This window comes from Catharus ustulatus, chromosome 13 (genome assembly GCF_009819885.2).
Source record: "Catharus ustulatus isolate bCatUst1 chromosome 13, bCatUst1.pri.v2, whole genome shotgun sequence".
In the NCBI taxonomy this organism is placed as follows: Eukaryota; Metazoa; Chordata; class Aves; order Passeriformes; family Turdidae; genus Catharus; species Catharus ustulatus.
The window spans coordinates 8,127,649-8,152,079 of NC_046233.1; the positions used below are offsets into that span (position 1 = coordinate 8,127,649).

The 24,431-nt window shown below is 44.0% G+C and overlaps 1 protein-coding gene across 1 annotated transcript in view; it reads right to left on the bottom strand.

Moving 5' to 3' along the window:
- Positions 1-24,431, bottom strand: part of PTPRG (protein tyrosine phosphatase receptor type G) — a 395,342-nt gene that overhangs the window by 62,254 nt on the left and 308,657 nt on the right. Inside the window, exons 9-13 of the mRNA XM_033071407.2 lie at positions 19,890-20,074; positions 17,845-17,953; positions 16,046-16,095; positions 12,929-13,724; positions 6,097-6,229 (exon numbers count right to left, since the gene is read on the bottom strand). Coding sequence (XP_032927298.1) covers positions 6,097-6,229; positions 12,929-13,724; positions 16,046-16,095; positions 17,845-17,953; positions 19,890-20,074 — 1,273 coding nt within the window. The remainder of the gene's footprint in view (positions 1-6,096; positions 6,230-12,928; positions 13,725-16,045; positions 16,096-17,844; positions 17,954-19,889; positions 20,075-24,431) is intronic.

Here is a 24,431-nt window from a genome sequence, read left to right on the forward strand (position 1 = left end):
ACAACCAACCAGTGGCTGCCCTGAGCATCCAGCTCGAAAGTGAGAGCCTGAAGCTGGCAGAGAGGATGAGGTTGGGTCCCAGAGTGGGGTAAGAGGGAGCTGATCACAGGCCTGCTCCCTTTTAATGAAAATGAGCAGCATTTTGAGATACTTAACACAAAAGGGCCTAAGATTCAGTACCTTTACCTCTGGCACTGGCAAAATCACACACAACCTGGATCTTTCGCATTAAGAGCTGAAGTGCTTTTCCTGCATTGAGAGTAGGAGATCAGAGGACTCCACATCAGGCTAGGCTGCATCCCATTTACCAGGCAGTGATCTGCCCCATCCCCATCCCCAATCATAAGACTAGATGTGGCCCTTCCCAGAGGAAAACAAAGGCATGCCTTGTGCAGTAAGAGCAAGCACAGCTGGGCACTAAACAAGGAGATGGAAGCTGAAAGAAGTTTCAGGTGCCACTCACCTCCACGTTTTCCCTCGTCTCCCTGGGGAGCTGCCTGTCTCCAGGGAGAAGGGAAGTCTCTTTCCCTTGTCAGTCAGTGCCTGTGGTGACACAAGCTCTGGGGCACTGCCATTCCCAAGATGAGCACAAGCTCCTGGATGTGGTCCTCAGGCACAGCTGAGGACAATGTTGGTGCGAGCATCCTCCTCCATCCTTCTCATTCCTGCCCTGTGCTGCCTCAGTTATGCTGGTACAGCTCTGCCCTGTTACTATATGAATCAGACTAGCAGCTAATCTAGTTTAAATCAGGACATGAAAACTCCTCTCATTTTTTTAAAAAGTTTTTTTTTTTTTAAACATGGATTATTTCACAATCCAGCTCCTCACATGGTTGTACAAACATTTGCAATGGGATCACAGAGGGCAGAACAAGGGCAGGAACAGAGGACCCTGCCTGAACTGCTGCTGCTGAAATAAATACTCATGCAACTGCATCTGAGGCATTCTTAAAATTAACACCCAGGGTCTCAGAAAGTGTTACCACTCGACATCCTCCATGGGTGAGAAAATGAGAGGAATCACAAACATTTTAGAGTAAGCTGAAAGAAGCTTTTATCATTGTAAGCAAACAATTTTACAATGGTCTGTAAATTTACAATGTTCCTTTTCCAATCAGTACAGTAGATGAACAACACATTGTGTACTCATAAAATAAAACCTAGAGGTAGGTTCAAATAACAATTTCAGCACTTTTTACAACCTGGTACAGGCAGAGGTTTTTTGGTTTTTTTTCTCCCAAGTAAGTTTTAACATTCTCTTAGCTAAGCAGCTGTGCAAGCTCCCCAAAATTTAACCCAAAAAGGTGGTTGTCCGAGGCATGGTTATTAAACATGGTAAATATGAGGGTTCTTTATGTTACAGCCCTTGCTGCTATATTACAAGTTGATTTACAAATACAGCTGACCAACCTTCTTCAGTGCTATTTCACCAGTGTCAGAACTTAGATGCTGAAATATTGAACACCTGAGCTTGCTCCCAGAGAGATCTTTGCCACTGAGTTCAACAACAATACTCTCAACCCGTAAGTGACTTGGCCTGAGGTCCCACAGAAATCAATGACCAAGTCAGAAAAAAGAACACATCTCCTGGTGCTCAGTGTAGTTTCTCCTGCACAGAAAGGCACTCTCAGGGAAGTACAAAGCTCTGTCACAGGACTTGTCCCAATGATTCTGTTCAATTTGACAAAATGCTTAGCAAAAACTTAAGAAAACTCTCTCTACTAATTTCTGTAGGGTTTTGCCTAAGGAAAATTAAAGACATCTTTTTCCAAAGCTGTCTCATATACACACACAACTACAAAACAAGCAATGCAAGCTTGCTTGTTCTTTGAAAAGCAGCAGCTGCGTTGTTGCAAAAATCCCCCCAAAAGTAAACATATTAGCACTGTATAAACAGCTTGATTTAATAAGAAATGCAGTACAATATTCCCACTTTGTCTTTGGGATCATGATGTTGATGGTGGCAATAATTCAAGGTGAATTATGGTATCTGTTTAAAAGAAAGAAAAAGAAAACTCTCCAGCTATAGTCGTGAATGAATTTCTTCCTCTTAGCTGAAAATGAGAAATGGCTATAATTTAGTTCCCATTTAAAAGTTGCTGTTGGCTAAACTCTAAAATCTTAATTGCTTCTTAATATTCTCTGCTTATTTTTTCCCTTTGAAACCAGAGCCTATAGGACTGTAACGTTTAGATTAAAAATCAAAATGAAAAACAAACAGTGGAAGGTTACTATACTCTTCTAAAATACGTTATTTCCTCCCCAAATCACAGAACTTACTGTATATCAAAATATTTCAGTTGATTTCCTGACTCTAGTCACTCTCATGCACCTGTGTGAAGATGAAAGTGAGACTGACCCTGGGTTTACCCCTAAGTGTCAATACTCAAGACTAGCTCTATTTGCTACAGAAAGTGGAAGTTTTAGAAAAGACACGTTTCAAGCCCTATTACAGCTCAGCATACTACAGGAACTCATCTTGTTGCAAAAAAACTGAAGTCACACTCAATCTCTAAATAGTTTGGAGGTCACTACCAAACACACTCTGCAGTTCTTGGAGCTCGTAGCAAAGGCTGTGAGAGTAACAGTGGCAAAGACTGCAGACAATCCAAGTCAGATTTTAAACTGACCTTGAAGATCTGCAGATGGATCTCATGATACTGAGTCTGGGTATAAAATGACAGATGCAAAACAAATGCCCAGAAATGCAAAAATAATGTGTTTGGGAAACAGCACCTCACGACACCCACGTTTTAATGGGCTCTAGACGAGCTAGCAGTGCTCCAGTGAAGGTCCCAAAATCCCAGTCTACAGTTTTCAGAAATACTCAGTTGTTGTCCCTACAGTACACAATTTCAGGAACCAGCATGACAGGAAAGAAAGCAGAAAAAGAAGCACCATTGCACCACTGCAAAAGTGAATGGTGAATCCATACGGTCAGTAAAATAAAGATCTTGGTCTCCTCACCTTTTCTGTCTGCTAAGACTCAAATTCTCAACCTGATGCTAAAAGAAATCAATTTAAGCACTAGAGGTCCTGGGAGCAACAATCCCCTTCATCATGCCCATGACAGCTCAAGGATCAGCCAGGCCAGCTTTTCCTTGAGAGGAATCAAAGGTGCACAGAAGCAAACAAACTACAACATCCTTGTCCCTCCTACCCAGGGACCCCAGCTACCAACAGGCCCCAGTGGATGTCGTGGCTTGTGGTCACCCTGTGATTGTGCCCTCCTCATTTTTTTTGGGATAAAAGGCAGCACAATTTTTGCAGCTTCATTATGCTGACCTAGTTTATCTTCCACTCTACCAACTTAAAATCACACGGGCCTCTTTGTGCAGCAGTGCCATTTAAAGTACTGAATCCAGGAAACTTTAGTAGAAAGGCAATTCAGAGCTCTGCTTTCCTGCAAGTTCCCATCCCTTTTCGTTATTGAGATGGCCACCACACAAAAAAGATGGAGGTGACCCCTTCTCTTCAACATTAGTCATATTCTTTCACCATTTGTCCAGGATCCACATGAAAAAGGAACTGAGAACAGCAAATTACCTCTGCAAATAAGCGAGTCTTGTTCAGAAACGGCACAGATCATTTCCAAATATATTCAGTTACAAGGAGTCTCTAAAACACAGCTTGGAAGCTCAACAGATGGAAAAAGGAAATCTTCATCAAACAATGACAGTCTCCTTTTCAAATAAAGGCAACAGAAAATGAAGCTTCCTTAGAACAAGTCTTCTTTACAAAACTTATTTCTTTGCAGTATCATGGAATGAGCCACAAAGAGACCAAACAAAGTTAATTCTTTGCCAAACCTTCCAAAGGAACTTCTCTAACTCCTTATTTTGGTCCCTGGATAATAGGGCTCTGATGAGATGGAAACAAGCAGAAGGCTTCTCTCTGCTTCATTGTTGTGCTTATGTCACCTCGGTCTCAAATAATCTAATTCCACAAATGCTCAAAAATGCAGAAGCAAAAAAAAAAATTGTTTTACCATCACAATGCATTGCCAAGGGCAACTATGTCTCTTCTGCTTCTTCTAGTTCTCTGGGTTTTGATTTCTAATTTTTTTTTAACACCAAAAAAAAGTGCTGCTGTGCACGAAAAGACCTCTTGGTCCAGCACGCCTGTCCCTTGAGGGTTATCCTTTCATCACGAGTGTTTCTCTGCTGTGCACTTCAATACCATGTTTCCTTTCCTGAAATATCTGTCTCAAACTCGTTTTCATGCCATTTGCTTTGATGGTGTTATTCAGCAAATTATTCCATATGTTGCCCATTACATCTTAACCTAAGTATTTTTTTCTGAAAATCCAAATTATTGCTCCTTTCAAACTTCTGAATCAGAGTCTGCAGTGCTTCAGAATCTCTTTTTTCCTTACTTTAAAACACTCACAGAGATACACATTTTATTTTTTCGTGAGGAAAGACAATCACACTGCAAATGAAACACTATGCTGCTGCTTCAGTGACATGGGCTGCACAATGCCAAATATTACTGGGGATAATTTGTGTTCTAGTGGCTTGTTGATTTACCCTAAAGCACGTGTATTTTTAATACACTGTCTGCAAATGTTAAAAATCCTCAGATCTAGACACAAATTATTTGAATGTAGTACATATGTCCTCTCAAGTTCCTTTATTTCTTGCTTCATATTTATCAAAGAACTTTGACTGCTACATAACATAATTTCCATGTCTATATTAATTTTTAATCTCCACCAACTTTAATATCTTTGCAGGGATGGTATTGTTACTCTTCGAGCAAATTAAACACAGTTTTTACAATTATTTCTCTTGCTCTGCTAGTGAAATTGCAAAGAAATGGAAATGTTTTGTAACCAATGATAGGTACCAACATTCTTCTAGATAATAGATGTTAGCATTGTATTTCAAAACCTTTCTGCCTTAAAAGAGCATTTTGTATCAACACTAGATAAATACTACTAATCCTTCATCCAGTGTTTTGAGATATACCATATCCTTCCAGTGTGTGATTGTGACCAAGTTTAGTACTTCAAATAAAGACAATATATATTGAAAAACAGGACAATACAATGGGATCTTTAGAATCTTTCTATTTCAGCTTTTGTGCATATACCACTGCAATTATTCACCGTATTACTGCAAACGACGTTAATTACTTACAAATGTTAATAGAAATTCTTTTCACAAGACTATTGACATCTACTTATTAATTCTTCACATGTTCTCAGCCTCAACAATTGGGCCAACTAATTGTCAGCAAAATGGGTGTACTGAAAAATAGCTTAGTGCATTTTTAATGGATTCTGCAAATATAATGATCAATGTGTTGGAATTTCTCATCAAACCTACTTTCCTCTATTGCATCTAATAATATTTTAAAATAATTCCTAAATACCTTGTATGTGGCTTATCCCTGGTTAATGTTAACTTCCAGAAAAATGAGGAGCCTCTGGGTTCTGATTTTGTCACAAGCAGGTGCTGCAGGTTTTAGTTTATTCTAAATCAAATGGAGAGGGATTTGTTCATGCTAATCTTGGTCTCCACCACTGAACCAATGTCCACTGGTGTGAATGACAGTGTCTCTTTGTAAGAGGCAATCTTTACTTTCAAGACCTTGCAGGCTGCATTTCTGAACTCTTCACCAATGCTAAAGAGCATTGCTGTGGAAGGTGAAACAAGCTTACACCATTATCTTGAAGTACAGTCAGAGGAAGGAAAGAACTGCATATGATCACACAGGAGGTTTGTGGCAAAGACACCCATGAAACCAAGGCCAATCTAACTGGGATTTTCTTCCACAACAACCTTTCCTGAAGGCCAAGATAAAGATATTTTTTATAGTTACTTCAGAGGGACTATTTGTGAAAATAGTTTTCACCATTACAGCTGGGTCTACCATTGTTAGAGTTCTACCAAGCTAATTTTCATGACACAAAAATCAATTAAGACAGCTGAATAGTTAACAAACAAAGCTGGTTTAGCACCCAGAGAACTATCTAATGCATCTATCACCATAACTTTAATAAAATAAAAAAACACAGGACCACATTAAAAACACCACCTGAAATGTGTTTCAAATCCTAATCAGTTTCCACTGATAAGGAATCAAGCTCACCTCCAGTAGACAAGCACAGCGATGAGAAGAATGAGGCACACGAAGGTCAGTGCTGACACCACAATGAGTGGGATGATCCATTCCATTTTACCAGGAGAAGGTCTCGTGGCCATGCTGGAGCTGTTCTTGCCAGCTGTGTGTTAAACACATAACAAAATCAATCACTGTGTGGAAGAAAGAATTACTGTATGGAAAAATGTGTAAACAAAACAAATAGCTTATCCCTTTTACATGCTATGAGTAAACAGAGCAGAGATCCTCTGACTGCAGGGTGGGACTCCATTTGTCTTCAGTCTGAGACATGAGAGCACAGAAGTATGGTGTTTATTGCCACATATGGCTTGGATTTTACTACTGCCTGTAATTACGGTCTCATAGACACTTTTAGGACTCTTTCGTGCAAGCACCTATTATCAGATGTGGAGTACCCCACTGAGCCAATGCTGTGCTCTGTCATCAGTGTTTGCAGATAAATGTACTCTGTTTCTCAACAGTGCAGGACAGCCCTGTTTGCAAAGCTCTGTGTAATACTTTGCTTTAGAAATAAATTTCTTGGTAACTATCTTAAAATAAAAAAAATCCTCAACATGTTGGGTGTCATGTCACATCATTTGCAGAATTGTCACAATCTGGTGGGTTACTGCATACGAAAGCACTTTTTAGCATATGGATTGTCAAGATGGGTGGATGAATGAATGGATAGGATGTGTTGTAACTGACAGAAGAAATCATTATGCCACAGCTTTTGAACAAAATTAAAGTTCGTCAATACCCTGAGATCTGGCTGAGTTAACTCCGTTTCACTTTTTGCATGACATCTCACTCAAAATTATTGTATCATATACAAGATGAATGTCTAGAAGTTCTGCAAGTACTGGAGCCAGTGAGCATAGACATTGCACCAATGTATTTCAAAAGATATCGAATTTGTGCAAATTCATGTGGACTTGATGAATAAATTGGTTTAGACAGAATGATAAAAGAAAAATGCAGAAGCAGATTCCATATCTTATTCGTGTTTCCTAACAAACAGGCAGTGGTTGATCAATACCTGTCAACAGGACATAATAGGAAAGGATTAACACAAACAGCTACAGATTTCAAGGAGGATTGAAACATGCACACTTGACTTCTACTTTTAAGCCTGTGTGAGTCTTTCCTTACCAACATGCTTCCTTGCCCTCGTTCAGTATTGTATTATCATATCTTCTGAAACTGCTGCAAATCCTACCAGAAGAACATAATTGCCTTTTCACCATAGGCAGGCAAAACACAGATAATTGGAAGTCACCAGATGTCACATAATATGAAGTCATACTCTATTTTAATAGCATTTAGATTATACTCCTCCATAGGCAGGAGTAAAATTCAACTAACGTGGAAGTAAAGGTTAATTGTAAATGCTTTTGCCTGACTGCTGAAAACAGAGCAAGGCTGCAGGCTGCTGCAAGCCCAGCAAGAAATCTTCCTAGTTTTGAGAACTAGGCTGATAGAGGTAATGCCCTTTAGCAAGCAGCCTAAATGATGTGCTAATCAGAAGGATGTTTGGGGGAAGTGAACGTACACTTTGATTGAACATCTTTGCATTCCTTGACTAGCAAAGAATAAGGAAAAGAGCAACCCCCAAACTGGAGCAAAGGCTTATTCTCTGTATTTGCCAAACTTATGAAATGCTTCAGGCATCAGTTATTACCAGTGCATTTCAAATCATTTAAGAGCATGAAAAAAGTAAGCCTGTGAGGTGTTACTAATCAGAATAGTAAAAGGGACAAAACAAAAACCCATGTAATGTAATAAAACTTTGTAGGAGAGCCTGATAGTCCCACCATCTTATATCCATTAGCGTGCTGCTTCGGTTCTCTCCAAGGACAGTATTCTGTTTAGTTTCACCTCCACATCTTTCAACACAAAACCATATGTTTCTGTTTGCATGGCAAGAAAATTCAATTCCATTGTAAGCACAGCATGGGCTATAGTCCCAATGCACACTATTAAATTCTGCAATGCTCATGATGCTCCTTTTACTCAGCCTAGTGTGGAGAACACACTTATTTGTCCCTGCCAACTCCCTGTACCACAGATGTGAGGAGAAGAAAGTGCTCAGTATGCTAAGTGTCAGAATAGCAAATGCCATTCCCTAATGCTGGTAACTGGCCCCAAAATTCCAGTTGGGAATGTCCAAGCAGTGATGTGCTTCAGAAGAAGAGACATAGTTCCTGTGCTGGCTTTGAAAAAAAAGTCCAAGGTGTTTTCCACTGTTTAAGTAATATCTTGTGAGAGCTTAAACAAGTGCCAATAAAAATTGTACAAGAATGGTAGCTGGAGCCAGAAGTAGAGCAGTGCAGCTGGAGAGCTGGTGTCTGTCTTGAGTGTCATGGCAGAACAGCTTAAGAAAAGCCAGCATGCTGGATAACTTGGAAAAAGATGAAATGAAAATAAACACACACACACACACAGAACGACAGGTCTGGGCCTCCACAGTTTCCTGTTCTCCCATATAACAAAATAGTATGAAATAAAAAAATAGTCACCATTTCATTCTTTTCCAAAGCAAGAATGTCAAGCCCTGGTAGTGTTAACAGCATATCCTTGTAACAGAGCCCACCATAAGCTGTACTTGGCAGGGGATGGGGGAAGCTTAAAAAACGGACTAGGAAACTCCATTTTGCTAAGAAATGTAAACAGTTTCCAGTGGCATATGCCTTCGTTGAATTAATTCAGTTTGCCTTTTACTGGCTTGGAATTCATCCCAGTAGGAAGGAATAAAAATTATTACAGCATATCTGTTTCAGGAGGTCCCACATGATACAAGCCCTGGCACTACTAAATCTACTCCTGCATCTGCAGAAGTCCCTAACTTCCAGGAACCACCCATTCAGCAGTTCTGCCCAGGCACTGGTTGGATGAGCCCTGGCACAGGGAGTATTGGATGGCATCAGGCAGCCAGGGAAGCCCTGGCAGTGCAATTCTTGCACAAAGGTCAAGGTAAGAAAGAGGCATTCTGCTGTTTGTGAAATGTGCTTTTTTTCCCGGTGTATTCTTGGAAATTGGTTCCTGAGAAAAGAAACATGTTTATTTCCCTTAAGTAACACTGCTTGCTATAATAAGCAACCATAGCTGTACTATAGAACCTATCTGCTTTTATCATTCCTTGCCATTGCACAAACTGCCAGGACAAAGTTCTGTTTGTTGTACCTTTTCAGATGCCATTAACCAAAGAAACCCCTGCTGCTGAACTGCCTCAGACCACGCTGTCTCCAAAGAGAGAGTCAGCTTGCTCATCTTTCCCTTGAGTAAATTAAGTTAGGAACTTATACAAAGGTATTAATTAATTCTGGAAAATAATACTGGCCATATTATTAAATGATGAAAAGGCAAACCCATGTTTCTTTTTGATACAAACTTGTATCATGGTGCAGCTGTTACCCCCTATTTCTTCAAGGCACTCCAGCAGTAGTCACGCTTACAGGTTGTGCACTACTAAGCATGGCTTTTCACTGCTTTATAAGAGATGCCAATCATATTTAATCCTATATCTGAAATTCATAGTTTGCCAGCATTAAATAATTCAGTTCTTTTATTCTCAAGCCATTCTGCTGTTTGCTGCTGTAAGTTGCCATGTACATCTCTGAAGACATTTAAAAGCTGTCTGGACACAATCCTGATTAATGCTCTAGGGAACCCTTCTAGAGCAAGGAGACTGGACTAGCTGACGCCAGTGGTCCTTCCCAGTTTTATACACTCTGTGATTCTGTGTTAGAATGGCTGAAGTGCCACATGAAAATACAGCTTAATAATCCTTGCTGCAGATGGAGAAGAGTTACACAGATGTTTAATTATGCTAATGAGGTTATCCCTAAAAGGCTTTTGTAACCTCAGACCTGGCAAAGACTGCTCTAAAACCTAATATTCAGTCTTTTGTAAATGCATACACCAGGCTTGAAATTAAACCCTGCACATCATGATCTCTCTGTCTCTACAAAGCCCTCCCCCATGGGAGGAACTCAGCAGAGGTGGGTGAGCACTGAGGGATGGGAGGACCTGGCTGAAATTTGGATGAGGAGTCAAACCCATATCTTTGTCCTCAGCCCCAGCTCAGCACTCAGGCTTTTGCCCCAACCCCACAGCTATTACTTTGCTCAGTTGTTAACTCCAGTAAAAAACAAAGGATCTGTTTAATTGTCTGGCACAATCAACCAAAATTCTGTGGGAAAGTATCTGCTTTATCCTGATTAAACTGAAACATCCTGAGTTTCATCTCTTTCCCTTGCTTATTTTCATTTTTTCCCCCTCCCTCTTTTGTGAGAGTACAATTTTAATTGCTGTTTTTGTGATTTTCAGGTTTCAGAGTCATGGACAATGCTGAGCAGGTGTATGTGTAACAGCTGCAGATCAAAAGTACAATTAGGCTAATGTGGGCACCAAAACAGAGAAAAGGATGATCAGGAAAATGAAAGAGGATAATGCAAGCAAGCATTTGGTGACAGAAGACAATCATTAGCATTGGCCAATACCACAGGCAAAAAGAGGCCAGTGCCATTTGGAAAGTAATGACATGGCCCCAGGAGAGGTGTGTGTGTGTATGTACGTGTGAAGTGAGCACTAAAAGAAAATGAGCCTTGCTGTACTAATTGGCCTCGCACTTTCCCTGTAATTTCTCATGAGTTCCCTGTTCTCCTCTAATCATGCACACTCATGAGTACTTCCCCCTTCAGTTATCTCCTTACAACTGCTAATTTGATGCCATATAATTAATTTTAAAAATGCACATTGTTATGAAACAATTTTCTACTCTTTAAAGTGATTAAACTTTCTACTCATAAAACCATTTTTGAAACCTTGACAGCTCTTTAAAACCTGCTTTTAAAAGATGCAGAAGAGAAAAGATGCAGGGAGAAAAGATGCATCCAAAAATGTTTCTGCTCTCACACTGGGACAGAGTAAACTGCAGGGATGCTTTCTGCTCACTTTGGAAGTGGCCTTAACAGTCTTAGCTGTCCTGATGCTCAGGAATCCTTTCAGACACTTCTGGCAATGCCCTCTTGGCTTTACTTGTCTTAATTTCAGGATTGCCTTGTTATGGAAAACCTTTAAGGCCCTTTCTCACAGGAAGAGATCTTGCTATAGCTGGAGTTTCACTGAACTCAACTCCTGGCATAAGTTAGGTCAGGTCTGTCTGTATGAACTGCAAATTTCCATGTTACTGGGGAAAACAATTAAGCTGAAGCAACTAGTCTTAGGCTTTGTGCTAGTCCAATTCACCAGACTGTCTTTGGTAACCTAGATCCAGCATGCTGGAAAGCTCTTTCTCCTGCATTTCCAATTGTCTTCTCCCAGGGGCAGTGCTCACACCAGGCCTGCTTCCTGACATGAAGGTGATTAGGGCAAGTGGCATGTTCACAACTGCCTGACAGGTATCTCAGACCATATTCAGTGGGACCACTGCCCTTTGAGGATTTCCAGCTAGGGAGTAAGAAAAACAGCAGCATATTAAAAAAAAAAAAAAAAAAAAAAAAATCAGCACAAACTGTTGCAGGTTTCTCAGCTTCTGCATTGTTAATCTAATCTCTAACAGAAGAGTTATGATTTACAGCATTACAGACTGGTCAGCATTTCTGTAACAAATGTTATTGAAGATTGGATTTAGCTTTGTTTTTCTAAATTGGTTCTGAGCTATAATTGAATGCACAATACCTGCATTTTTGTGTTTATCCATGTAGGGAAAAGTAAATATGTAAGGCTTTTTCACACTACTCTAGAGCAGCTTTGATGGGAAAAGAAAATTATAAAATACTCTACAGATCAGCAAAACAAACAATAGTAGTAAACCACCCCCCAAAAACAACAAACAAAAAAGTGCACTATCTCATAAATGCTGTGGTAATACACATAATCATTCATATAAACTTGTCTAACAAATAAATCAATCAAAATCTAAAGAAATAAAACTAAAACAAATCCACATGCATGTACTCCATTTGCTTCCTGTGGTTTTCCTCACCAGTGCCTGGAGCTCCCCAAGCAGGAACACGTGTGGACATTCTGCACGGCGCATGGGGAGCGCCATGAGGAACCAGATTGCAGCAAACCCTGACCACACCAGGCTTGGTGCACATGCAGATCACCTGGGCAGGCTTCCAAGAGCTTGTATTTGCTGTGCACACACTGTGGAGCTGGTACATATATCCAGACTTGGAGCAACATATATCCAGGAGCACTGGCAATTCTCATCAGGACAAATAGAAAATATCTGAACTCTGCCTGGTTAAGATTTTTTTTTTCTGCAGAAAAACCAGAAGGTAACCCTAGTGCAAAAGCATGCTTTGTTTTGGAAGATCAGAGCAGGTTTTGTGTTGAAAAATAAACCAACAATGATTCTTGATTTGGAAGAATATCTCAAAGCCCAATCAGGGAGAATCCTGCAGATAAACTAAATTAGCTAGAAGCACACATACCAAACTTCCTATGAAATGCCAGTTCAGCACAGCAGCCGCTCTTTCAAATTAATTTCACAGCTATAGTTCATTGCATTCCCTTCCCTTTGTCTTTTCAACAATGTTCTTGATGTAGCATGTTGGGAGCTAAAATTTTTCCAGATTTTCTCTTCCAATAAGCTACAAGGACCACGAATCTGTCCCAATAAAAGGATATTCCTTTCCACTCTGCTCCTCCCAGTAACAATTTGTGGGGTTGAGTCCTGTGAAAATCTGCCAATCAGATGTAAGCAGACACTACGAATATGCTGTACCTAATGGAAATCAGTAAGGAGTTTGGATTGTATTGTTTTCCAGCACTTATACTGGTAAGAATGGTTTCTGTGCAAATCACTCACCTGGGTTAATGGTGATGAATTTGTTATCTGAGGGATATTCCTCTGGAAACCTGTCCATCTTGGGAGGAGGTTTTCTTGTTGTCTCTGGTCTTCTTGGGATCTTGCCCAGGTACAGTTCGTCAGTGGACGCTGGTGGCACTTGGGTGGAAGGGAGCAGCTGGGGCTGAGTGTCGGCTTCGGCAAAGCTCTCCTTCTCGGCACCTCCAGCCGTGGGGGACACGTTTTGGTTTGGCACTTCTCCCGATAGGGTTTTATTTCCTTCATCCTCAGCAGTCCTGTTGGGGGAAGCCACGGCCACGCTGGGCTCTGTGCTATTGCGCGCCTCTGAGGCTGCCGTCGCCTTGCTTTTCTCCTTCTTTTCACCATCCTTTTCTTCCTCTTCCTCGTGCTCCCGCTCCCCGTCCTCGCTTTCACTCTTTTCATCCTTGTCCCCCTCCTCGGCTCCCTCGCCATCCTTGGTCAGTGCCGAGTCCCGCTCGGGCCCTGGGGAGGCGGCGGCGGCCTCGGTGGTGGCCACCACGGCGCGGCCGGCCTGCTTGCTGGGGGCGGCGGCCGCGGGCAGCCGCGTGGGCCACACGCTGCTGGGGAACGACGAGATGCCCCCGCCGCTGAAACCCAGCCCTGCCAGCAAGGTGCTGGTCACCACGGAGGCCACGGTGGCCTGGCTGCCACTGGAGGAAGGGCCCATGCCTGTGGCCATGGACACGAAGGAGAAGGGGAGCCCCGAGGAGGTCCAGGTGGAGGAGCCGGAGCTGATGGGAGCCATGTCTGCTGAGGAGGCAGGAGATGCTGTGGGCTTGAGGAGGTCACCGGCAGCAGAGGGGAAGAAAAAACAGCAGAGAGCATCAGCAGGGGCTCAGCATACCACGTGGGGCCATCCTCTTGCCTTTCCCTCCCTTTTCACACACATGTATTCTCCTAAAGCCAGACACTCAACAGCAGCTGGATGAAAGGCTGAGCCAGGACAGAACATGCCACAGAGCTACCAGCAAACCAGCAAGAGAGGAAACCTCCCTGCCTTCGCCACATCATCAGTGAAACCCTCTTTATCCTTATCTTCATTTTACATCCACCCACATCACTACTGACTTGTGAGTAACGTTTCCTCTTGGGGTGAAAAGAATGTAAAGGAGTTTAATGAGTTCAGCTGCATTACTCACAGTGCTTTAATCCTCAGAAGACAGGAGTTTAAAAATACAGTGTTACATAAGGGCTGTCCCAAAATAATGGCTGCCAACGTGAGCATCCATGGCTGGTGGGTCTGCCCTGACAAGGAACTCTGGCTCTTCCCACGCACATTGTGAGGGCCTCAACAGATACTATTTTTATTTCCTTAATTTACCCATCAGGATTACTCTCCTAAGGGCTGGTGTTGCTGTGAGGCATTGCTCTTGTTAAAAAAGAACTGCAGTATAGCCAGCTGGGCACTCCTGAAGGACTTTGAGAGCATCAGGAGCCCTTCAGCAAGCCACCACCGCGTCTGCCAGGACCGCCAGGCTGTGACACCCATATACAGACTCGGTTTTCCACATCCACAGGACTCTTCCTGGCCACCACCCGAGAATGAAAGGCAGGAGTGGCACTCCCTGCTTCACTGAGAGAAATCAGGTAATGAACTATGGACTTTGCATCCTCTTACCCTGCCAGTATTATTCTGATGTGAACCCGCTGCACGCATGCGGGTCTCTGGACACGTGTGTGCTCTGCTGTAAATAAAACCCCTTAGTACACACATAAAGAACTAAACCTCAGTCTATTCCTAAAGAACTAGTCCTGAATTACATGTGGAAAAAGAGACTGAAGTGAATTGTCTAAAGGCAAGGAATAATTCTGTGGAAGAGCTGAGTCAGCAGTTCCTCTGGACAACCTGACCATTCTCCTCTGAAATACTGAAAAATGTCTCACATTACTGAATTCATCAGCAGGACCATTAGCTGGAAAGGTACGCACCAGATGAGGACAAAAAAGGTTAAGTAGGTGCTGCTGAACATTGAAAAAAAATGTAAAATGTTTATTTTGGAAGCTGAAATTTATAACTTAACAATATTTCTGCATCTCTCCGCAGTTTCTGGGTTCAGTCAAGCCGTGTAGTTGAAATGATGCAGCAAACCAAGAATGGCTGCTTTCTCGTGTTATTTTTGACCAGCTGCAATCACAGAGAACCTGAGATCTTAGATGAAACCCTGTACTTTAGAGATTTCAAGCCAAAACTTTAAATAAGCATCTAAACTTTCAGATACTTATCAATCTGAATGCTTAAGGCACTGTGAGATTTGCTTTTTGCTGGCATGAACAGTCTCAAAGCTGGACTGAGTATTAAAATTTGACAGCAGATTTTATATATCTAGAATACCTCTATACATCATTAAACAAACATTAATCATTCAAATGCAAGCTTTGTATATGTTATTTGCTTACTACAGAGTATATCAAACTGGATCAGAATAAAACCAGAAGCAATGTACTTAGAGTAAACTCAATAGTATGAATCCAGCCCATAAATTTGACGGTACAAGTCAGAAGACTGGATGCCAAGAAATTTAGGTTATGGATAGTTTATATCAAATAAACTAATATGACAGTTTCAAAACTGAAACAGTGTATTCTGCTTCTACTATAAATGTACCAACATTTCTAATTCTGGAACACAAAAGTTGGCTTCAGTGACTTGACACAGTCTCACCTGAATTAAAATAAAACAAAGGCATTGTTCAGGCTTTATTCACACAGTAACAGGTATCCTTAAAGCACTGGAAAAGCATAGATACTGTGTGTGAGGACTTATTTTTGTTGCATATACTTCTGCTCATACAATTAATACAAAAAAATAAATTTATTTCCATCATCATCAGGATTTTATAAGTCCTCTCAAAATGGGTTGAATACAGATTGAGGAATACTTTTAAACACTCGATTCTCCAGTAGTTAAAGTGTCTCAGAGCATGAAGCTAGAAAACCATTCCATATTGGAACCGTATTTTATGCTATAAACCCTTCTGTGTCAGGTCTGGGCACCCCTTCCTCAGGAAAGCTGGGTCCTGCTGCAGATTTCCAACATCATGCTGCCACCTGGTGGGAAATGTCCCCAAATCCCTGCTCCCTTAATCCATTACTTACCACTCCTGTCTTCACAATTCGGGTCCCCTCGAAAATTCGAGTGGTGTTAGCTGGGGAGGGAAGAAGAGTAGCACGTCAGGGCAGGGGAGGAGGCAGAGGAACAACTGCTAAACTACTGCTCCACATGTGGCTACAGAACACAGGTACAGGTCTCAGCCTGGAGCAAAGGCAGCTCAGCTCCTTGGGCATTACTCACCTCACTGCACTTGTGTCTGAACACAGACTTGCTTGTCTTTAATTACTCAGGCCTGGCAATGCCAGCTTACTGACAGAAAACAAATTCTCTCCTTCAACACCAAGCTGGATGAAACATCCTGACTTACACAGGAAGCTTGATGATAATAATTTTTTTCTGTCCTTATAATACTATCATTATTTATTGCTATAGATCTCAACTACAACTACAATCAACCCCCAAATAATATTTTGAAAGCTCAAGTGGATTAATTTTCTAGGTTAGATGTTGGGTACAGCCAGAGATTAGAACAGTCACTACATTTTGGGGACATGTGGAAGGAATCATATCATCTCCTCCCACTGCAGATGTGTGCATCACTTCCACTGCATTGAATACTGGGCTAGAACTGGGCTAGAGTACCCAAAGGATCTCCTACAGAGCTGTCAGTAATGATTTACTCCTAACTGTGATTAAATAGTTATTGTAGTCAAACTTCAGAGAATTTCCCATTCCATCATCTAGTAAAAGAGGTCATAATAAGCAACACACCAGTTTTTAACTTCTGCCTGGCACTTAAAAGTGAAAACACCTTGCTGAGGTACCAAGAACAGAGCTACACAAGAGTTGTGACTTGGACAGGACACTTGTGTGATCCCTGCTTTCTCTGTAATGCTGCCACCACTGTGGCATGCCACCACAACAGAACTAAAGCATGTCCATAGCTTGACATCCTTCAGACACTAAGTGCTACCAAAGCAGGATCAAAACCCCTATACTTTCTGAAAATGACACTAAAAAATGCCCCTATTATTTTGTTCCATATACAGCATCAGATCCAAGTGACAACACTTTGCTTCATCCTAAGGATTTAAACTTTTAACTCTCTGCTTGTTTTATTCTTCCATTACCCATTTTGGGGTTTATGCATCTATAATCTGGAGTGGGAGGGAATGCTCTCATCAGAGGCAAAATTTGCCCTACTTAATAAAATATGTCATAATAAATTCCCAGGAAGCAGCAAAACTTTAGCACTTAAAAAAACCTCTAAAATTGTCAAGTTCTTCCAACCAAATCTCAGCGTTACCAGATTTCTCCAATAAACTTAAAAGGAAATCCATGACAAAGGACAGCTTATCATCTAGTTCTTTTGATTTTCTTTAAATATGTATGTTTTGGAAATCACTGAGGTTGCGTGCATGGTAAAACCTGAATGTCTCCACATGTGGTTGTCAAGGTAGGACTGATCTCCTTTCCTCTTTACATGAAACAGACACCGATCAGACTCACATTCTGTTATAGCTGTGCCTCTGATGCATAAGCAGTCTCTGATGAATTTGTTTCAGAAAACTAGTACCAAGAAAAGCTCTAAATTCTCCTAAAACCTGACAAACCCTGACAGTGAGAGGTATAGGCAAAGCCTTCTCAACTGGAAATAAGATTCAGATCAAGTCACTGGCCACAATATGAAATTGGCATTGTCTACACGTATTCAAATATCTTCTGAAATAACTTCACATCATATTGCACTCTTCAAAGAAAATATTAAACAAACAAAGAATAGTTCAAAGTAAAAACAAACAAGGAATAGTTCAATGTAAAAATATGTATGTGGTTTTTTTACCTTGAAAGAGCATAGTCTGGCTAAAGTCACTACGCATTTCATTTCGGCAAACTGCTTGAACTCTGAACAGATAAAGGATGTCAGGTGAGACATGGCTAATGATGGCCTTCTGTTTAAAAAAAATAGATATTATTCAGTTTTTTACCCCCACAGTACTGTCCAAGATCAGTTTGAAATATATAAAGCATTGTGCTAACACAGAACATTCATGTCATGTAAGACAAGCTATATTTTTACACAGAAATATTCAGTGATTCCCTGGAGAGGGCAAGGCTGAAGGCAGAAGGGATACACCCAGGCACTGCTGACTCTGCCTATGAGAAAGAAATGAATACATCCTACATCTTTTCTCATTACAGTCTTCATGCCTCAATGTCTCTTCTCTCCTCAGAAAAACTTAAAACTCAAGTAATTCGCCTTTACAGCAATTATAATAAGATTTTTTTACATGGAGATCCATGTCCCAAACACAGGATAAGACCAGTCACTGAATATTCAGACTGACTATTTTGCAACAAACTGGCTAAGGCTGGTGTACTATGCAACATGATGGCTGAGCATCCTGGGCTGGGATGTTCCTGATTACTCCTAGACCTGAGAACTGCCTTAGTTCACAATCACATCAGTTCACAGCAGTAGTTATATGAGTCACTTGTAATATTTGTCTACTCTGATCTCTACAGCAAAACACTGTCTAGCTCTGATTCAAGATGGGACAGCCCAACTAAACCTGCCAGAGCCCTGAAAACAATCTGCACTTTCCTCTGAAAATGGGTTTCCTTCTTCTCTTGCCCCTAAAATAGACTAAGATGTCATTGCTTTCTTAACCCAAAGCTCTTCTGAACAGCACAAGGTCTCACTGCAATTTATTTCCAAGCTATCACTCCATCACATCCTTTGCACTTGTAATTATTTCTTTCACATAAAACAGGATGCTTTCATGGTGCCCACCTCATTTTTGCTGATTAAGGCTCTCCTCCTTATACCTGATTAAAAAATCTCCCTTAAGAGTATGAAATTACAACGAGAGAGGTTATAATACATCATAACCTTGGGTGCCTTTCAATGGATTCCTTTCTGATTTCATGAGGCAGATCATTCCCTAATGTGACCCAGATAACAATGTCTAGTGGGGAAATTGGAAATATAAATGGAAATGAAGTAAAAGAAGCTTCATCTAAGGGAATAAGAGAAGTATTATTGTATAACTGATTGAATGGGCCCAGAGGACTGTGTATTTGAAAAAAAATATGGTAACAGTCATTAGGAATAACACTGTGCTGCTGCATTTTTCATGTGCATATACAATTACTGATTTCATTATTCTAGAGCCTTTCTTTGATTAACAATAAATGGAGGCCTTTCAAACCTGAATATGTCACTCTGGTTTTATATGCAGAGAATGTTAAGGACCAGTACAATACTTGCTTCCACTTAGACAAGAATGACAAGCAGATGAAATTCTAAATGGAGGAGATAGAGCAGTGGTTCCATCTGTGCTGGAACTGTCTTGCTCTTCCCTCTTTTTCTCACACTGCCAGATGTAGGCAGTGCTTGTACAGGGCCACTCCAAAATAGTCTTCAAGCCCTGACTATGCAACTCCTGCCTCTGGCAGCACTTACTGCCAGAACCTGCTCCAAAGTCTGCAAGGGGCTATGCACAGTGCAAAGCCTGAGCCCAGGAGCAGATTTTGGGGGATCGGACTTTTAATGTGAAAATCCCCAGGCTGAACACAAGCCAAAAGGTATTCAGAGCCTCACCATTTCCCAAGCCAGCTGCTTCTCAGCAACACTACATCAAAAAGTGTCTGCAGATTCAGTCCTTTACAGACTCACACAAACTATAAATTCACACTCCAGTGTTTGGGTAGCCTGTTAGGCAACGTTCAACTAATGCTGAACATTCAAATAGCAATTCATTGTGGGCCCAAAATTAGCCTGCCTATAAGGTAACAACTGCTTCCTCCTCTACCTCCTTCTACCAAGAAAATACCAATATAAGGATAGCTTGATACACAAGTCTGGGGTTGATGCTGTGCTTTTACCAGGTCCTTGTCACTATCCTTGGTGAAAGTCTTCTCCTTTTCATCTTCATTTTTAGTCCAGCTATATGAGATCATGTAGTTCATGATTGGAGGGTGGTAAATGGTTTCTGGTTGGTTCCAGGTCACCAGTAGCGCTGTCCTGTTCACAGGCTGCACTTTCATGTTCACTGGAGGAGTGCTACAAGCTGAAAAACAGAAGAAGAAAATATGAAGCTCTTCTAAATAACTGAGAGAAAACAAACAGGAAAAACAGTGCCTCACTCTAAGAACTAGGCTTTTTCTTTAATGCCCTGGCCTACAGTAACAGCTTAGACTGCAATCCACTGAGACCAATGGGATTTAATACCACCTGCAGCTGCTTTCTGCTCTCCTGAGTAAAGTGAATGAGAGAATCCATTCTCTGCAGGCAGGTTGCTTAGTTGTCAACTTAATTCTCAGTCCTGACACTTGCACCTACACTTTAACTTGGTGACTTAAGAGCTCTGCACGGGAACATTAAGAAATACAGTGGACCTGATCCACAGCTTCCCTCATCCCCACCCTCCTGCTGTTAAGGGATAAATACCCCAAGGTGCTATGCCAGCTCTGCAAAGAGTTTAAACCTCTGAAAATGTGGCACTATTGGGTCAGTAAATGTTCTCCTGTTAAGCTGTGCATTTTAAGGGTTATTTTATACTCCTCTTTCTATAGATCATTCTTCAAAGATGCTCAACCATTTGTCAGTAATGTATCACCAGCACAGGGAAGAGTGGCTCTTTGATGGCCTTGGCCACCTCCTCTGAGCAGGCAAAAGAACTCCCAGGCAGCCCTGCCCTCCTACATAGCATGGAGGCACAAGTCACTTCTCAGCCAGGCTTAAGTCAGTGGGGACATCAGCACAGGGACAGCTTACCCTCCGGGAAAAACATAGCTTCTGCTTCCAGCAGTACCAAACCCCAAATTCTGCAGGGCAGACCAAGCCCAGGCACAAATGCAGCCTGGCCCATGAGGAGTGGGGTGTGCAGTCCCCCTGCAGTGCTGAAGAAACACTTTTATGGAGTTGCCATGGAAAGGTCTGGCTGGGGATGCACAACACTAGATGGCACTCATATGCTTTGGGAAAACTGCAGCATCCCCTTCCCAGCTATAAAGAGTTTAGATTTTTTTCCAAGCTTTAAAAATCACTTTTAAAATACCCAGTGCAGGGCAGATTTTCACATTCTCTTTCTCAGTATAAACCCTGAACCAAGGAAAATCACTTGCAATGATACCTAAGCACATGTGCCGTGGCAAAGGAGCTGGTCTCTTCTGCCAGGGAAAGGCAAAGTGTCACCCAGCCCATCAGGCTGACACTGTTGCAGAATTATTTTTCCCAGTATGACTTTTTCTTTTAAAGCCAACACATTGAGCTTGTTTGCACTCTGCAGGTATGTGACTGCGTGAATATTGGGCCATTATTTCACTTCTAAAGAGTCCTGGCAGCACTGAAGGGGAAATATGTGTATTCCTATGCCTGGACTTGCAGGTTGGCCATGCAGCACTGCTGTTACATTACTGAAATAGCTACAGTTCTTAAATAAAAATGATTAAATGCTTTAAACACCAGTATTATCAGTACAATAGAAAAATACCTGTCAAATGCATTTGTGCAGTTATAACTCACATTTTGTAGCTAGCTGAGAAAGACAACATGAATTGCAGAAATATGCTTGGGCAGGAAAGATCTTTGATGTTTGCTCTTGCCATGAGGGGTGACCATCCTGCAGTTTTGCAGTAGATCCTTCTGCTCAACCCAGAAGGATGATCCAGCAAAACAAACAAACCCCACAGTACCTAAAAGCATTGGATAAATATATGTGAGTTTCTATTTACACAGAGCTGAAGGGATCGAAACAGCATTCTGCTGTCAAAACCACAAAGTCAGATGTCACACCATGGCTTCCCTCTGGCTCCCTCCTGGCCCCCAAAGCACAGGTGGCCAGGACCTGGGTGGGAGAGCTGAAAGCCATCTCTGTTATCACTATTTACAGAGCTTCCTGATCCTTGGTATGCCTCTCCATGCTCACCTCTTTATGCTGAGATGGCCAGATCAATTCTCCCTGACATCACTGTTTATTGATAACTGTGCCAATAAATCATAACTGCCCTCTTTGACACCCTTTGTTATCACAGAATTACACTTCAAAATGCCAGGCCAGCCTTTATCGCTCCACCTAATCAAATCCCATCAGAGACAGGAGCCCAGGGTGAAGCACTACCCAGACCTAAAGCTCTTACCCAGCCCTTGTCCTCCAGGAGGACATGCAGAGATTTATATATTTAAAGTACAGTAGTTTCACGAATACAAGCCGCACGGATTATAAGCCGCACCCCCGGTGCCTCGACAATGTTGCTGTCTTTGTCAATAGATAAGCCGCACCCCGAATATTAGCCGCACTTTCGTTCGTCGCGAGAATCCGTGCGCAGCTTTCACAAATTGGCCAATTAGTAAGAGGATCGCGGCATAGCGGGCTTTACTGGCTCGGGGCGGGGCCAGGCAGGCTCGGCCCGCTCATGGTTGCCGACGGGGCCGGGTGGCCCAGCTCAGCGCCACGGCTCGGCGGGGCTGGCCGGGTGGTGCTGCCGCCGCCGCCGGGCTCGCTGGCCCCCCTCTCCCGTCAGCACCGCCCCGCTGCCGCGTTCGCTCGCCCCGCGCCGCGCCTCGCGAGCGCCGCGCCCGCCCCGCGCCCGCCCCGCGGCGCTTTCGCGGCTCGCGGCGGCGCTTTCGCGGCTCGCGGTTCGCGGCTCGCGGTTCGCGGCTCGCGGCTCGCGGCTCGCGGCTCGCGGCTCGCGGCTCGCGGCTCGCGGCTCGCGGCTCGCGGCGGCGCTTTCGCGGCTCGCGGTTCGCGGCTCGCGGTTCGCGGCTCGCGGTTCGCGGCTCGCGGCTCGCGGCTCGCGGTTCGCGGCGGCGCTTTCGCGGCTCGCGGTTCGCGGCTCGCGGCTCGCGGCTCGCGGCTCGCGGCTCGCGGTTCGCGGCTCGCGGCTCGCGGTTCGCGGCTCGCGGCGGCGCTTTCGCGGCTCGCGGTTCGCGGCTCGCGGCGGCGCTTTCGCGGCTCGCGGTTCGCGGCTCGCGGTTCGCGGCTCGCAGTTCGCGGCTCGCGGCTCGCGGCGGCGCTTTCGCGGCTCACGGTTCGCGGCTCGCGGCTCGCGGTTCGCGGCTCGCGGCTCGCGGTTCGCGGCTCGCGGCTCGCGGTTCGCGGCTCGCGGCGGCGCTTTCGCGGCTCGCGGTTCGCGGCTCGCGGCGGCGCTTTCGCGGCTCGCGGTTCGCGGCTCGCGGCTCGCGGCTCGCGGCTCGCGGCTCGCGGCTCGCGGCTCGCGGCTCGCGGTTCACGGCTCGCGGCTCGCGGTTCGCGGCGGCGCTTTCGCGGCTCGCGGTTCGCGGCTCGCGGTTCGCGGCTCGCGGCTCGCGGCTCGCGGTTCGCGGCTCGCGGTTCGCGGCGGCGCTTTCGCGGCTCGCGGCTCGCGGCGGCGCTTTCGCGGCTCGCGGTTCGCGGCTCGCGGCGGCGCTTTCGCGGCTCGCGGCGGCGCTTTCGCGAGCGCCGCTTTCGCTCGCCCCGCCGGCAGGGCCGCCGCCGCCGCCACCACGCTCGCCGGCCGCCCCCTCCCGTCTGCACTGCCGCCGCGTTTCCTCGCCCTGGCCGGCACTGCAGGCCCCCGCACCGCCGGGCTCCCCCACGCTGCTGGCCCCGATTATGCTGGGCTTCCCCCGCTGCCAGGCAGCCCCACCCGCCGGCCTTCCTGCTTCTGCCATGCTCCCCTGCACTGCTAGCCCCAGTTCTCCCGGGCTCCCCCGCCCTGCTGGCTCAGGCTCTGCCGCCCGCCCCCGACACTGCTGGCCCCGCCTCTGCCAGGCTTTCCCACCTCTGCCGGGGCCGGCCGGGCTCCAGCTTGGCTTGGGGCTGCCGCGGGCTCTCACTTCCGTGTTGGCAGCTTTTAGAATTTTGTTAATAGATTAGCCGCCCCGGAATATTAGCCGCACTTCCGGGTTTCCACCAAAATTTTGGTCAAATTGGTGCGGCTTGTATTCGTGAAATTACTGTAATCATGCATCAAATTGTTTTAGAAATAATTCAAGCAGGTAACCTTCCTGGGAGACAGAGAGATCTACCTTAATTGCACCAGCCCTCTGAAGGATGTCTGGCCAGCTGCTTGTCACACAAGGACCCCAAGGCACCCCAGGGAGAGGGGGCTGCCATGTCCCCACTCTGTGCCAGCCTGGGTGCCATTTGAAACAGCTGATGGCAGCCAGAAGTATTTCCCAAGGATAAACAGGAGATTCACAGGCTCAGAGTAAGGAGTTCCCTGACCCCGCACCACGATCCAAGGTCGTGAGCACTTCTGCTCACCTGACTCCAATGACTTCACTGAGGACAAGCTGAAGTGAGGCTGAATTTACAATATTGCAAAATTTTCATGACTTAGTATGACTTGGTACAATTTACTCCAAGGCATAGAGCGGTATCTGAAAAACCTGAAGTAATTTAGTATTAACCAACCTTTTCTGTTCAACCACATTTTTTTAAA